Below are 17,613 nucleotides of genomic sequence, written 5' to 3'. Positions count from 1 at the left end.
TTGTGTCACGTGGGTTTAGAAAATTTAACCAAAAATTATGCAGAAACATATGCTGCTATATTTGTGGGCAGTTGGACATTATGGTCCGTCAGAATACCAGAGGGTCAGCCAGTGATTGGACCCCTGCACTTACATCCTGCTGTGGTACTGAAGCAATACTTCTTAATGTCAGCTACCATACAGAAATACATGCCATTTAGCGTCTCAACCTTAGCACATGGTGTAGCATTGGGTAGTTTTAATGTGTTCATTTTATTATGGGTATAGGTTATTGTGTCATTTAAAATATAAAATAGGAAACACCATCAGAAGTCATAAATTTCCTTTTATTATCTCAAAGCATTTCTCCAAATAAATATTTATTATATAGTCTTACTATTTTTCTTTTTAAAATCTATTTTGGGGCCTTAAACATACTAAATGCTCAAATATTTGTGGGTTATTTGAATATATGTGCATTTAACTTTAATAGGAAGAAAAAACCCTTATTCATGGAAATGTCTGTGCCAAAAATATTCTGCTTATCAGAGAAGAAGACAGGAAAACAGGAAATCCTCCTTTCGTCAAACTTAGTGACCCTGGCATTAGTATTACAGTTTTGCCAAAGGACAGTAAGTTCCATAGGGATTGCATTTAACTTTATTAAGCTTTACTTGGGTAATAGCATGAAAAGCATGTTGTTAATTTTGTTGAACTCTATTTTATTGATATGTTTAATTATAAATGAAGTTGAGCTATCACTTTTGGCAATTTAAGTTAAGTTACAATTACATCCTAGTCTCTGTCCATTCTTTTTCGTAAGCATATCACTGTGGACTATGAGAAGATTCTTAATTGTGTGTGGAAGATAACATTTTATCATTTTAATGTGAAATTTTCCAATACTATTTAGCTACGGTAAATATCCTAAATTTTCCTTTCCTTTCATTACTAAATACAAATTTGAGATCTAGCTCAAGATCTTATTCAGTTTAATTACCCAGCTAATTTTAAAAACTTTATAAAACTTTCTTTTGTATCTGTTAATCTATTTAGCACAATTACTTAAAATTTCAATCATTTAGTTGAAGGGTTTTGTTTTTTATTTTGGTCCAGATAATGTTTATTTCAGCTAATTTCTCTAATTGAATGTTTTAAATTTAGAATCTTAAATCGATCAATACTACTTAAACTTGATGGTTTATCTAACAGTGAAAATATTGATAATAGGTAGTATGGAGCAGAAAATCTTAAAAGTGTCTTAGAACTGTTACTCAGGGAAATTTTACCCTATGGAATGGGAGATGAAAATAGAGAAAATGTTTCTGTATAGTGAAGGTATCTGTCTATCTGTACATATATGTCAGAATACCAGAAGGTAGAGTTACATTTCTTCCTTTCTTGGTAGGGTCAAAGACCATAGTACCTTGACTTGGGAAATTCCATGATCTAGGCAGAATCCATCTACATCAATTCTATACCTAGAATATTTTTGTGTAATTTAGTAATCCATTTGCATATAATAAATGCCCATTGATCCATGTTTTTTAATCTGTAAGTGAGAATTACTATTCCCACTACTATTTAATCATTAGGACTTCTGTGAATAATGCAAAAAAGTTTCAAGGGACAGTTTTAGGATAAATTTTATAGAAAATAATGTTTTTTGGAAGGTAGAATTTCCAAAATGGGAAGAGATGGAGAAAGTGGTATGCCAGTTCAGAAACTGATTTAATGAATTCCAGAACTGATCCAGGATACATTGTGCAGGATTCTAATTCTGTTTGTGCTGGTAATAGATTGTATGACATTGGGCAAATTACTCACTCTTTGTGGGTCCCAGAATTGTCATTTTTAAAGCTGAGACATTGAATTAGACGATCTTAAAGGTCTCTTCTAGCTCTTAAGCTTATATAAGAATGCACAAATGTGTACACACACTCCTTCCAAAGCAAAAAAGAACTGATTGTTCAAATGAGTTTTAAAACTATTTGCATATAAAAGAATGATTTACTTGTGGGGTTATTTAACTATACATTGTTCTTGTTATTTGAAAGTTCTTCAGGAGAGAATACCATGGGTACCACCTGAATGCATCGAAAATCCTAAAAATCTACACTTGGCAACAGACAAATGGAGTTTTGGTACCACTTTGTGGGAAATATGCAGTGGAGGAGATAAGCCTCTGAGTGCTCTGGACTCTCAAAGAGTAAGTTTGTATAGACTATAAATTAGAATTACTCAATCTGTGATCCTTTATGTTTCTTTCACACGATTTGATACTTTTTAGGCCATCTGATTTTAAAAAGAAAGTTGGTATGGCATTATAAAATTTATTCTCAGAATGTGGTTCTTTAATTATAGAAGCTGCAGTTTTATGAAGATAGGCACCAGCTTCCTGCACCAAAGTGGACAGAATTAGCAAACCTTATAAATAATTGTATGGATTATGAACCAGATTTTAGGCCTTCTTTCAGAGCCATCATACGAGATCTTAACAGTTTGTTTACTCCAGGTATGTACTGAGGGAATGACATTATTGATTTTCCAGCTATCTTTCTATCTTTGTTGTATCTAATGAATTTTTATTAATTTTATAATTCCCTTTAAGAAGTTTCATGATATCTTTTAGGCCTTATTAATTTCTTATGTTCATATGGCTTTTCATGCTTTAATACTTACCTAATCTTCTTGGTTGAGAACTCTTTCATTTTAAAAAAAGGCCATCCCCCCAGCCCCCACCAGTAATCTAATTTTAGTTGGCTAGTTAATGAGCAATATACCACAGATGTTTATTTGGCTAAATTGGCTTTTTACAAATAATTCTTTTTGTTTTTAACTATTTCTGATACAGTTTATAATTGATAGATTTTCTAAACATGCGGTAGATTGGTTTAGCTTTGTTCTACCTTTGACATACTGAGCTAATGATACTGTGTTTTTGACCATAGATGCTTCTTGTTCCAGTACTACTCACCATTCTCACCACAAAAACCAACATATAAACTGACTTATGAATGTTAAAACAACTTATTTTGTAAAGTAATTACTTATCTTTGCAAACTATTTCTTGAGATCTTGCCAGATTCTGGGTAATGATTAAAAGCTCCCATTAATATAAGCTAAACTACTTGAGTTTCCCCAAGAAATAGAAATACTATTATTTAGTATTTCTAACTTGTTCTGATTATTTTGGTCAGCTCGAATGTGTATCATTTGAACACAAATAATGAATTTTCCAACTTAAGGTAGTAATATTCTTTATTTCTCCAGATTATGAACTATTAACAGAAAATGACATGTTACCAAACATGAGGATAGGTGCCCTAGGCTTTTCTGGTGCTTTTGAAGACAGAGACCCTACACAGTTTGAAGAGAGACATTTGAAATTTCTACAGCAACTTGGCAAGGTAAATTGTCAGAAGTATTTCAAATGGGGTACAGTAATATAACATTTTATGTAGGAAAAAAAAAAGGCTTAGAGAATCTCTAAAGTCCGCTTTCCACAAAATGTAAGCAATGTTTGTAGAAAAAACAGTTGTCAGATGTTGCAGAAATGTTGTATTAAATAGTTATCTTTACTGAAGAACTTTTCAGAGCCTTTAACCTGCAATGTACATTGAACATATTCAAAAGAACGAAAAATCAGGAAGGATTTCTATTTTTTTTTTCCTTTGAGACAGTTTCACTCTGTTGCTTTGGGTAGAGTGCTATGGTGTCATAGCTCACAATAACCTCAAGCTCTTGGGCACAAGAGATCTTTTTTTGCCTTAGCCTCCCAAGTAGCTAGGACTGTAGGTGCCCACTACAGCACCCAGCAATTTTTAGAGACAGTGTCTCATTCTTGCTCAGGCTGGTCTTAAACTCCTGAGCTTGGCCTGGAGCTTGGAGTCCACCTGCCTTGGCCTCCCAGAGTGCTAGGTTACAGGCGCAAGCCACTGTGCCTGGCCTAGGCAGTATTTCTCAAACTGACTTGACCATGGCACTCTTTCTTGGTAAGTGGAATTTGTAGTTCATCATAAGTGAGTCAATGAAATAGAGAAAGGAACACTTAAGCCTTTTTTATACTTCCTGTTTTCTGGCTTTCAGTCATCTCAGGGAGAAAAATCAGTCTGATTGTTTAGAGCTTACAGCATCAGACCATGTTCACTAGCAGAGTATGTATTTAAAGGTCACATGGTAATATATAATCTACATATTATAAGTAAGACCAGGAAAGGCTGAGTTCTTAGCAGGCCCAACTAACAGTGGTGAGTTCTCTCTCTTTCTTCCTCTAAGTTGGCTGTATAGGGTTCTATACTATGTGGCCTTATAAGTTGGATTTTGGCATGAAAACCTCACTTAAAACTAGGCCTTGAAACTAAGCTAAATATTCCAATCTAGTTTTACCATAGCTAAATATTCAGGGTTATAGTAAGTATTGGCTTAGTTATATTAATTCTTTGCTGTTGCTACTTGTTTGGAATATATTCCTGGGGATGTTTGAAGATATATAGCAACAGCAAAAAAGTAAAACAAAACAAACAGGTCTGGTTTTCGAGTGGATTACTTATCTACTCCTTATCCAACTTATAAGTCCACATAGTGTAACCCTATACTAGCCAACTTAGAGGAAGAAAGAGAACTCACCACTATAGTTGGGTCTGCTAAGAACTCAGCCTTTCCGGGTAACAAATCATCCTAAAACTTAACAGCTGAAAGCAAACATTTATTACTTCCAGTTTCTGTGAGTCAGGAATCTGGGAGCAACTTAATGAGGTAAAGTTTCTCACAAAACTGTAATCAAGGTATTTGCCAGACCTTGTGTCTCATCTAAAGGCCTAAGGGAAGATCTGTGTCCAAGCTCTCTCACATGGCTATTGACAGGCCTCAGAAAATCTACTTCCAAGATTACTTACATAGGCCTCTCCACGGGGCTGCCTCACAACATAGCAGCTGAGGACAAACATCCAAAGTGGAATCTTACAACCCAATCACGCATAACCTAATCATAGGGGTAGCATCTTATCATTCTTGCCATATTCTCCTCATTACAAATGCAACAAAAAATAAGGCCCAAGAGTGGGCTGGGAGATGGATTATAAAAGAGCATGAATGCTAGAAGGTAGGGAACATTGGGAAATATTATAGAGACCACCAACTAAACTGGCTGACTTTGACAATAATTATCTGTTGAGAGAATCAATTTCCTGGTAGTATACAGTGTATCCAGAATTTATTAGACCATAGAAGGCTTCCTTCATAACCTCCCCTCCCCCAATTATCTTTTGACATCTCATAGAAAATGTTTTCTACAACAGTTTAGGAAATAATACTTTAGACTTAAGAGCAATCTCTTCATTTTACAGTGAGAAAAATTGAGGTTCCAAGAAGCTAAGTAACATGCCTACAGCCACACAGCTAGATATTAGCAGATAGGAGAGGAGAACCTTTGTTTCTCCCACTTCCATGCTATTTCTACTGTCTCACACATGAACTTGTTGTATTTGTGAGTGTGCTTCAGTTGCATTATCATATTTTAATATTATCCTTATGGACCAAATTATATATTGTTCCATTAAGACGTAAAGAGAATTTTTTTTTTATTTCCACTCAGGAGTTTTATTTTGATCACAAAACAATCAAGAAATGTCAGGACCAAAAAGCACTAATAATTGGATTAGTAATCATAATCACTGGTCCCTAAATCATGAAAACCTTAAAAAGTATTTTCTGATTCTGAATGAACCATTTATTTCTCTAGTCCTTAGATCTAGCCTTTATTTGTACTTGTTTGTTTCTTTGTTTATAAGGGAGAGGGTCTCACTGTGTTGTCTAGGCTGGTCTTAATCTCCTACCCTCTAGCAATCCTCCTGCCTCAGTCTCCAAAAGTGCTGGGATTCCTGGTATGAGCTACCACACTTAGCCTGATCCAGCCTTTAATGGGTATTATATTTCTCAATATTTTTTTAGATTATAGAGAAAGTTTCAGAGAAGTCCAACTTATTTGATGTAAAAGGAAGCAATCTAATGAAATTTCGTTATCTTTAGTTGATATGGACATACCAGTTTTTTCATTTTCTTCTTGTACTTTTTCTTAATTTTTAATGTAAACATGAATATATCAACATTTATATGATTAAGATCTTTTTCTGTGTTAATTAGCTTGTTTGTGGTAATTATTTCATAATGTATACCTATATCCATTCATCACATTGTACATCTTAATTTATATAACTTTTAAATTTTTTTTGGCTCAAGTGATTCTCTTGCCTCAGCCTCCCAAGTAGCTGGTACTGTGGGCACTAGCCAAAATGCCTAGGTATTTTTTTTTTTTTTTTTTAGAGACAGGGTCTCACTGTTGTCTCAGGTTGGTCTCGAACTCGTGAGCTCTAACAATCCACCTGCCTCAGCCTCACAGAGTGCTAGGATTACGAGCATGAGCCACCTTGCTCAGACTAATTTATATAACTTTTATTTGCCAGTTGTACTTCAATGAAGCTAAAAAGAAAAAAATAGGTATTTCTATTTCTAGGAAGAAAGTCAGTGTTTCAAATTTCAAAATCCAAAGTGAAAAACCATCTTTAGCTATTAGAGAACTTGTTAAACCAGTAGATGAACATCTAAAGAGCATTCTAGGAACTAGATATCCTGGAAGGTTCTTAATTAGTTTCAAATTTTTAGTTTATTTTTCTGAAAGGATGTGGTTTTAATATCATACAAAGATTTGAGACCTTACTAAGTGCCATCTACTCCTTTGGTCACTGTGGATATGGGATATAGTCCCTGGCTCTGAAGAGCTTAGACATAGTTGAAGAGGATTGCTAGAAGCCAGCCTAGACAACGTAACAATTACAGACCTGTGCGATAAATATATACACTAAGGAAATATCACACTCAGAACAGTTCTAAGATTTTCATAAGCTGTGAATTGGAACAAATGTCAGCATTGTAATTATTTTTATGTATATTTTTGAGCTGTTTAAATATTTGATTTTAAGATAAAAAGCACTTGTAATTAAACTGTGTGTTATCTTAAAATCAAATACATCAATATGACTCTTAAAAATAGGATGCTACAGGATGCAACACTGTTGTTTTTGATGCCTAATGGGAATTTGTTTAGAATTACCTAGGAAGTATTTCAAAGTTAAACAATTTTGCAATAAATTGTAGTATACCTATCTATATCAAAATATAGTCATGTATTGCTTAACAACTGGAAGTTCCTCTGAGTGAGTCAGTGAGTGATAAATGAATATGAAGTCCTAGGACATTATGGCACACTGATGTAGACTTTATAAATACACTAAATTTACTTTTAAAAATTTCCTTCTGGGGCAGCACCTGTGGCTCAAGGAGTAGGGCGCCGGTCCCATATGCCAGAGGTGGCGGGTTCAAACCCAGCCCCAGCCAAAAAAAAAAACCACAAAAAAAAAAAAAAAAATTCCTTCTGCTCTTTCTTCCACCTTCCTCCCTTCTTCTTTCTTGTACCCTCAATGAACCCCAAATATAAAAAAAATAAAAAATTCCTTCTGTAAGAAATTAACCATAGCTTATTTTAATTCTTTTACTTTACAAACTTTTGCTTTTTTTTTTTTTTAACTTTTTGACTCTTATAATAGCACCAGTTAAAACACAAACATATTATACAATGGAATAAAAATATTTTCTTTCTTTATATCCTTATTTTATAAGCTTTTTTCTATTTAAAAAAATTTTTAACTTTTTAAATTTTTTTAAAATAAGACACAACATACCCATTATCCTAGGCCTACTCAAGGGCAATATTATCAATATCTCTTTCTTCTGTCTTCACATCTTGTTCCTCTGAAAGGCCTTTAGGGGTAATAATACACACGGAGCTGTCATCTGTGATAACAATGCCTTCTTCTGGAATACCTCCTTAAAGGAACTGCCTGAGGCTATATTACAGTTAACTTTTTTTTTAATAAGTAGGAGTATATGTATACTCTAAAATAATAATAGTATAGTAAATACACCAGTAACATAGTCATTTATTATCATTATCATACATAATTGTATGTTCTATACTTTTATACAATTGGTAAGGCAGTATGTTTGTTTACACCAACATCACCAAAAACATGTGAGTAATATGTTGTGCTATAGCCTTATGATGGCTATGATATCATTAGGTGAAAGGAATTTTTAGTTTCATTAAAATCATATGGGATCATTATCATGTATGTGGTGTCTTTCACCAAAAAAACCATTGTTATGCAGTGCATGACTTATAAAATTATTTTCAGGAATATCCATTTTTATTAGGATGATGTTTCTATTTTTAGAAAATTTTTTATTCTGTATATTTACCCTAAAATTTTATTATTTGGGTTTAACTAATTTAATTCTTAAAATATGTTTTTATAAGAGAAATAATACTTAGGTATATAAGCAATATAAGGAAATGTGGCACATATCTCTATATTGATAGATAGTAGTTGCTTAGGAAAAGTAACTTTATGTTAATAAAACTACCCTTTAGTAGTTCAGTAACTGCCCTTTGATTTCATTTTGGAAGGTTGCTATGTTCACTACTATACCAGGAACACCCTATGATTTACTTTTCATTTATTCAGGCTACTCATTTAGTTAGTTTAAAACATGATATTCTGGTTATTTTCTAGAAAGAAGAGATATTTGAATTTTCTTACAGTGTAATTACAATATTTACCTTCTTATTAGCCTTACTAGACAAGTAATCAAAATTGTGTATTTCTCTGTGATTCAGGTATTTTTTTATTAAATATTGATTTTTTTTTATAGCTGGTGATTAAGACGGCCTTGGGGCAGAAATGAATTAGAAAATGTAAATTAGGAGATAGTAAAGTAGTTTTCATGGTTGTAACTCAACCACTCTCTGAAAACAAATGCAAGAAAGTGTGCATCTTATAGCATCTATACGCTACTTTAAAAACAGAGAGATTTTAATCTCAAATTAGTATAGAACTTTTAGTGATGTAATTTTTCAATGACAAAGTAATAATATTAAGGAACAAATTAAAGCTTTCTAAAACTATTGGAAACAAAAAATCTCTTTTTTTTAGAGTGCTATAATAATCTTTAAGCTTGCTTTTCAAAGTCAAAATTTCCCTTACCCTAGATTCTATCTGTAAAATTGGTAGTATTTTTTCCACATTGACAGTTTTATTTTCTTAAAATAACTAAAACTTCAGACTGTTTTCTCTTTAAACTGTCCAAATATCTTATCCTAAGCATATTCCTAAATAAAAGAGGAATGGAAATACTATTTATGTTCTATTCTTATTCTATTTCTGTTTTCCTAAATAGAAATAGAAATATTCCTTTGTACTATTTTCATAGTACAAAGTGCTAGATTAGTGTTGTCTGTTATGAATAGCTATGCCATAAATATTTTCCTAACGGATCTTCAGCTTTCATTGATTTTCCTCTTTTCTGGTAGCCTATTACACATACTGTCACATCCGCACGATTTTGTCTTTTTTTTTTTATTGTTAAATCATAGCTGTGTACATTAGTGAAATCGCCTGTACCCATTCTAAGATGCACCATAGATGTGGCCCCACCCGTTACCTTCCCTCCACCAAAACCTCCCCCCTCCCTTCCCCTTCCTTGGCCCTTTCCCCATAGTCTTGTGCTATAGTTGGGTTATAGTCTTCATGTGAAAGCTATAATTTAGCTTCATAGTAGGGCTGAGTACATTGGATTCTTTTTCTTCCATTCCTGAGATACTTTGCTAAAAAGAATATGTTCCAGCTCCATCCATGTAAACATGAAAGAGGTAAAGTCTCCATCTTTCTTTAAGGCTGCATAGTATTCCATGGTATACATGTACCACAGTTTGCTAATCCATTCGTGGGTCCATGGGCACTGGGCTTCTTCCATGACTTAGCAATTATGAATTGGGCTGCAATAAACATTCTGGTACAGAAGTATTTGTTATATTGTGGATTTTGGTCTTCTGGGTATAAACCTAGTAAAGGAATTATAGGATCGAATGGCAGGTCTATTTTTAGGTCTCTAAGTGTTCTCCAGACATCCTTCCAGAAGGAACGTATTAGTGTGCATTCCCACCAGCAGTGTAGAACTGTGCCCTTTCCTCCACATCCATGCCAACATTTCTGGCTTTGGGATTTTGTTATGTGGGCTGCTCTTACTGGGGTTAGGTGATATCTCAGAGTAGTTTTGATTTCCATTTCTCTGATGATTAAGGATGATGAGCTTTTTTTCATGTGTTTGTAGATTTTGCATGGGTCTTCTTTAGAGAAGTTTCTCTTCAAGTCCCTTTCCCACCCTGAAATGGGGTCACGTGTTCTTCTCTTGCTAATAAATTTGAGTTCTCTGTGGATTCTGGTTATTAGACCTTTATTGGAGGTATAACCTGCAAATATTTTCACCCATTCTGAGGGCCGTCTGCTTGCTTTACTCACTATGTTCTTGGCTGTGCAGAAGCTTTTTAGTTTGATCAGGTCCCAGTAGTGTATTTTTGATACTGTTTCAATTGCCTGGGGAGTCCTCCTCATAAAATATTCACCAAGGCCGATTCCTTCAAGATTTTTCCCTGCACTTTCTTCAAGTATTTTTATAGCTTCATGTCTTAAGTTTAAATCTTCTATACAGTGAGAGTCTATCTTAGTTAATGGTGAAAGGTGTGGGTCCAGTTTCAGTCTTCTACAGGTTGCCAGCCAGTTTACCCAGCACCATTTGTTAAATAGGGAATCTTTTCCCCACTGAATGTTTTTTTTTTGTTGTTGTTGTTTTTTTTTTTTTGTGGAGACAGAGTCTCACTTTATGGCCCTTGGTAGAGTGCCGTGGCCTCACACACTCACAGCAACCTCCAACTCCTGGGCTTAAGTGATTCTCTTGCCTCAGCCTCCCGAGTAGCTGGGACTACAGGCGCCCACCACAAGGCCCAGCTACTTTTTGGTTGCAGTTTGGCCGGGGCTGGGTTTGAACCCGCCACCCTCGGCATATGGGGCTGGCGCCCTGCTCACTGAGCCAATTTAATTGGCTTGTCAAATATCAAATAACGGTAAGTAGCTGGATTCATCTCTTGGTTCTCTATTCTGTTCCAGACATCTACTTCTCTGTTTTTGTGCCAGTACCATGCTGTTTTGATCACTATGGATTTATAGTACAGTCTCAGGTCTGGTAGCATGATTCCTCCTGCTTTGTTTTTATTTCTCAGTAATGTTGGCTATTCGAGGTTATTTCTGATTCCTTATGAAATGAAGTATTATTTTTTCAAGATCTTTAAAGTATGACAATGGAGCTTTAATATGAATTGCATTAAAATTATATATTGCTTTGGGTAGTATAGACATTTTAACAATGTTGATTCTTCCCAGCCATGAGCATGGTATGTTTTTCCATCTGTTAACATCTTCGGCTATTTCTTTTCTTAGAGTTTCATAGTTCTCTTTGTAGAGATCTTTCACGTCCTTTGTTAGGTATACTCCCAAATATTTCATCTTCTTTGGCACTACTGTGAAAGGAATAGAATCCTTGACTGTTTGTTCGGCTTGGTTATTGTTGGTATATATAAAGGCTACAGATCTATGGGTGTTGATTTTGTACCCTGAGACATTGCTATATTTCTTGATCACTTCTAAAAGTTTTGTAGTAGAATCCCTAGTGTTTTCCAGATACACGATCATATCATCTGCGAAGAGTGAAAGTTTGATCTCTTCTGACCCTATGTGGATACCCTTGATCGCCTTTTCTTCCTTAATTGCAATGGCTAAAACTTCCATCACAATGTTAAAGAGCAAGGAAGACAATGGGCAACCTTGCCTGGTTCCTGATCTAAGTGGAAATGATTTCAATTTAACTCCATTCAATACGATATTGGCTGTGGGTTTGCTGTAGATGGCCTCTATTAGTTTAAGAAATGTCCCTTCTATACCAATTTTCTTAACTGCTCTGATCATGAAGGGATGCTGGATATTATCAAAAGCTTTTTCTGCATCAATTGAAATAATCATATTTCTTTATTTTTAAGTTTGTTTATGTGTTGAATTACATTTATAGATTTACGCGTATTGAACCAGCCTTGAGACCCTGGGATAAATCCCACTTGGTCATGGTGTATAATTTTTTTGATGTGTTGTTGGATTCTATTTGTTAGGATCTTATTGAGTATTTTAGCATCAATATTCATTAGTGATATTGGTCTATAATTTTCTTTTCTTGTTGGGTCTTTCCCTGGTTTGGGGATCAAGGTGATGTTTGCTTCGTAGAATGTGCTGGGTAATATTCCTTCTTCTTCTATATTTTGGAAGAGGTTTAGTAGTGTAGGTACTAGTTCTTCTTTAAATGTTTGGTAGAATTCTGATGTAAAGCCATCTGGTCCTGGGCTTTTCTTTTTAGGGAGATTTTGTATAGTTGATGCTATTTCAGAACTTGATATAGGCCTGTTCAACATTTCCACTTCGTTCTGGCTAAGTCTTGGTAGATGGCGTGCTTCCAGGTATTGGTCGATTTCTTTCAGATTTTCATATTTCTGAGAGTAGAGTTTCTTGTAGTATTCATTAAGGATTTTTTGAATTTCTGAGGGGTCTGTTGTTATTTCATCATTACTATTTCTAATTGATGAAATTAGAGATTTTACTCTTTTTTTCCTGGTTAGGTTGGCCAAAGGTTTATCTATTTTATTGATCTTTTCAAAAAACCAGCTTTTGGATTTATTGATCTGTTGTATAATTCTTTTTTTTCAATTTCATTTAATTCTGCTCTGATTTTGGTTATTTCTTTTCTTCTGCTGCGTTTGGGGTTGAAGTGTTCTTCTTTCTCCAGTTGCTTGAGATGTTCCATTAAGTTATTGACTTCATCTCTTTCCATTTTCTTGAGGAAGGCTTGCAGTGCTATAAATTTCCCTCTTAGGACTGCCTTTGCAGTATCCCAGAGGTTCTGGTAATTTGTGTCTTGATTGTTGTTTTGTTCCAAAAATATGGTGATTTCCTTCTTAATCTCATCTATAACCCATGTATCCTTCAGCATAAAGTTGTTTAGCTTCCATGTTTTTGTATGGGTATGCAGGTTCCTGTTGTTATTGAGTTCAACTTTTATTCCATGATGGTCTGAGAAGATGCAAGGAATAATTTCTATTTTTTTAAATTTGCTGAGGTTAGATTTGTGGCCTAGGATGTGGTCGATTTTGGAGTATGTTCCGTGGGTTGATGAGAAGAATGTGTATTCAGTTTTGTTGGGATGGAATGTTCTATAGATGTCTGTTAAGTCCAGATGTTGAATGGTTGAGTTTAAATCTAAAATTTCTTTGCTTAGCTTCTTTTTGGAGGATCTATCCAACACTGCTAAAGGGATGTTAAAATCTCTAACTACTATGGAAGTGGAGGAAATCAAGTTGTCATGTCTGTTAGAGTTTCTCTCATAAATTGAGGTGTGTTGTGGTTGGGTGCGTAAATATTAATGATTGAGATCTCATCATATTGAGTATTACCTTTAACAAATATGAAGTGTCCATCCTTATCCTTAATTATTTTGGTTGGTTTAAAGCCTATTGCATCTGCGAACAGGATTGGAATACCTGCTTTTTTCTGCTTTCCATTTGCCTGGAATATAGATGACCATCCCTTCACCTTGAGTCTATATCTGTCTTTTAATGTAAGATGCGATTCTTGGATGCAGGAGATATCTGGCTTGAGTTTTTGTATCCAGTCCGCCAACCTATGCCTCTTTAGAGGACAATTTAAACCATTCACATTAATTGAGAGTATTGATAAGCCTTTCGAGAGACCGGTGGACATTTTTAATCCTTTTGCGACTGGAAGTTGGAATTTGATCAAAAATTTTTTGGGTGGGTTTACTTTTGTGGTGGAGAATTATGCTGGTCTTTATGGAAGATAGGTCTAAGAATGTCCTGGAGAGCTGGTTTAGTTCTGGCAAATTTCTTCAACATGTGAATATCATTGAAGTATTTAATTTCTCCATCATAAATGAAGCTCAGTTTAGCTGGGTACAGGATCCTGGGTTGAAAGTTATTTTGTTTTAGGAGATTAAAAGTCGATGACCATCCTCTTCTAGCTTGTAAGGTTTCAGCAGAGAGATCTGCAGTTATTCTGATATTCTTACCCTTGTAGGTAATGGTTTTCTTTCGTCTGGCAGCTTTCAGAATTTTCTCCTTCATATTAACTTTAGTGAAATTAATTATGATATGTCTGGGGGATGTCTTATTTGGGTTGGGTTGTGCTGGAGTTCTGAAACTGCTATCTGAATTTCAGAATCTCTTGGCATGTCTAGAAAGTTCTCCTTCATAATCTTATGGAGAAGAGACTCTGTGCCTTGTGAAGCCACTTCGTCACTTTCGGGGATCCCTATAAGATGGATATTGGTTTTCTTCAAATTATCTGAGAGCTCTCTGAGAGAGTAGTCTGTTTTTGCTCTCCATTTCTCTTCTTCTTTGAGGGTTTGGGAGCATTCGAAAGCTTTGTCTTAAATGTCAGACATCCTTTCTTCTGCTTGCTCCATTCTGTTACCGAGGGATTCTACTGTGTTTCTCAGATCTTTGAGGGATGCAACTTCTTGTCTCAATGTGTTGAAATCTTTGGTCATTTGGTCTTTGAATCCGTTGAATTCTTGAGATAACTTTTGGAATTCTAATTCGATCTTATTTGCTATCCAGATCCTGAATTCAATTTCTGACATCTCAGCTATTTGTTTGTGCATGGGGTCTTGTGCTGTTTCTGCCGCTTTGATCCTTGGGGGAGTTGATCTACTCTGATTATTCATATTGCCAGAGTTTTTCTGTTGATTTTGCCTCATGATTGTTTTTCACCGTTGCCTCTGGCTGTCCTCCGAGTTGGGGAGGTGTCTCTCCAAGATTAGACCCGAGCGGGATCACTCTATTGTTGCTGGATCTTTGTAGGGAGTGACCCTGTGTAGTTCCTCTGGGGCTGCTCTAGCTAGGGAGTTCTGGTTGTGGAAGCAGCTCCAGTTTGTGACACACCTGGATCCAGCAACAGGGCTGGGGGTGGTGCGCATGGTTCTGGGAGTGCCAGGCGCCCAGTGACTTTGGCACAGAGAGCCCAAGGCTCCAGCAGTCTCTGGCCAGGAGAGGAGCTCTGCGCAGAAGCAGGGAGGGCTCCATAGGGCACGCAGCTACCAGAGTCCCTGTCCAGATGAACAGGCTAGTGTGGAAGCTGGGAGGACACAGGAGGCAGGACGCAGGGTTGCGTGGCTCCCGCAGTTCCTGGTCAGGGAATGTGGAGGCCTGCTGGGTGCGGGTCACTGGTCGGGGGTCTCTGCACAGCTCTTATGGAGGTCTGGGCGGCGCCAAGCCCAGGAGTTTGAGGTTGCTATGAGCTGTGGCGTCACGGCACTCTACCCAGGGCAACAGCCCAAGGCTCCAGTGTGCCAAAACCGTCTCACTGTGCCCCTAAGGATTAAGGCTGTAAAGCAGCTCAGTCCCCGCCTTTAGGCTGCTCAGTCAGTAGGTTACTTTGGCCCTTCCAATCCTTGCTCGGAGACCCTGAGGGCGGAGCTTGCCAGGGCAGTTCTTTCACAATGGCTTCCTGCGCCCAGCTCAGTGGCTCAATCTGGGGCCCCAGACAATGCCCAGAGTTCTCCACACTCCTGCTCGAGCTCTCCCCAAGGCAGTTCAACTGAGTGCCAAGTCCAAAAAACACCGAAACAGTTCACAGGTAAGGCCTTTCCAGTTTGCAGTCTCCCTGCTGCTTGTACTTACGGTTGCCAGCGTGATTTGGTCGATCAAATACACGCAACCACTTGCCAGTTTTCCACTGTTTTTGTCCTCCTCTTGGGGTCCAGAAGTCACTTGCTGGCTCCCTGTATCCTCAAAGGGATGATTATAGTCAGATCCCTCCGGCCAGAGATGCCTGGAGTCTTGTCTCCCCAGACTCGCTGTTCCCAGTTGCAGGGAAGCTGTTACTTGGCCGCCATCTTTAATCTCCTCTAATTTTGTCTTTTTTTTAATTTCAAAATATTTATAGGGTAATATTTAACTTCAAAATATTTATAAGGTATAATATTTATACCCTTTATACCCTATAAATACTTACAGGGTATATGTATTTTCGGTTATATGGATCACTTTTGTACTGCTTGAGTCATGCCTGTAAGTGTGCCCGTCCCCCATAAATTGTTCACTATACTTGTTATGTAGGTTTTTGCCCTTCTGTCCTGTCCCTCTCCCCTGCTTGATTTCCTTTGAGTTTCCTTCCCACTGTGGACATGTGCTCATCAATTACTTCCAATTTAATATCAAGTATGTGTGGTATTTGTTTTTCTGTTCTTGAGTAGCTTCACCTATGATAATGGTCTGCTGTGTCATCCAAAGTGTTGCAAAAGGCATTAATTCATTCTTTTTTATGGCTTAGTAGTACTCTGTGGCATACATACACTACATTGTGTTAATCCACTCATGAATTGGTGGGCACTTGGGTTGATTCCCCATCGAGATAGTGAATTGTGCTACAGTGAACATTCAAGTGCAGGTATCTTTTTGATAAAATGATTTCTTTTCCTTTGAGCCAATACCCAGTAGATTGTATGATAGTTCTACTTTTCATTCTTTGAGAAATCTCCATACTATTTTTAATAGAAGTTGTACTAATTTGTGGTCTCACCAACAGTGTATAAGCATTCCCTTCTGCATCCACACCAGTATCTATTGTTTTTGGACTTTTTAATAAAAGCCATTCTAACTGGGGTAAGGTGATATCTCATTGCAGTTTTAATTTGCATTTCCCCGATGATTAGTAACGTTGAATATTTTTCATATGTTTATTGTCAATTTCTCTATCTTCTTTTGAAAAGTGTTCATGCATGTATTTTGCCCACTTTTTAATGTGGCTGTTTATTTTTTTTTTCTTGCTGATTTACTTGAGTTCTTTGTAGGTGCTAGATATTAGCCCTTTATCAGATGTATAACCTCTTCTAGAGAACTTCTGATGCAGAATTAAAGGGTCTGAAATATTTGTATCTTTTCAACAGTTAATTCTTAAGTGTCCTTAATAGAGATGTACACAGATATTTATGAATATCATTCACTGGCATGAATGTATTAACTTTCAAAACTTTTCTTAGTGTATGTTTGTTTCCAATTTTGAAAATTAGTACATTTGTATGATAATATACAACAACTAATAGTGACGTTTTTCAAAGAATGTAAGGCACTGGAAAATACATTTTATTGGACACTTTGTTAAGTTAGGAGAGAAATATGAAACTCTTATTTCCTACTTTTGTTTTTTAAAATATATTTTGGAGTCATTTCACACAACAGCAATGTGAGATAGACACTTTATTATCTTCCACTTTAAGGAGTGAAAACTGCTGTTCAAGGAGAAAAGTGAATTACTCAAGGTCACAAAGAGAGTAAGTAGTGAATCAAGATTCTAGCTCCAAGCTGTCTGACTCAAGAGTCTCAGTCCTATCTACCTTCCTCTGTGTCCTTCTAAACCATATAATTAGAGATTTGACATTGAGCCTATATTTGGTGAAGGTTTTTTTAAAAATTGACTTCAAATATATTACTGAAAATATACTCACTTAGAATCTTGTAGTTCAAGAAGGTTTTCTTCTTAGAGAATGCAATAAAATCCAAATACACTAATTAGATTAATACCCAGAGAGTGTGTGTGTGTGTGTGTGTGTGTGTGTGTATACGCA

General features: G+C 36.1%; 1 protein-coding gene across 9 annotated transcripts in view; it reads left to right on the top strand.

Moving 5' to 3' along the window:
- JAK2 (Janus kinase 2) overlaps nucleotides 1-17,613 on the top strand; it is a 193,579-nt gene that overhangs the window by 165,788 nt on the left and 10,178 nt on the right. For all 9 annotated transcript variants that reach the window (XR_008376443.1, XM_053573500.1, XM_053573518.1 and 6 more), the window contains 4 exons: nucleotides 473-611; nucleotides 2,037-2,188; nucleotides 2,344-2,494; nucleotides 3,253-3,389. Coding sequence is in view for 8 of the 9 variants with exons in the window: in XM_053573500.1 (XP_053429475.1) it covers nucleotides 473-611; nucleotides 2,037-2,188; nucleotides 2,344-2,494; nucleotides 3,253-3,389 (579 nt within the window). In the remaining variant the exon portion in view is untranslated. The remainder of the gene's footprint in view (nucleotides 1-472; nucleotides 612-2,036; nucleotides 2,189-2,343; nucleotides 2,495-3,252; nucleotides 3,390-17,613) is intronic.

This window comes from Nycticebus coucang, chromosome 2 (genome assembly GCF_027406575.1).
Source record: "Nycticebus coucang isolate mNycCou1 chromosome 2, mNycCou1.pri, whole genome shotgun sequence".
In the NCBI taxonomy this organism is placed as follows: Eukaryota; Metazoa; Chordata; class Mammalia; order Primates; family Lorisidae; genus Nycticebus; species Nycticebus coucang.
Note: the sequence above shows the minus strand (reverse complement) of the source record. Positions and strands in the feature narration are given on the sequence as shown.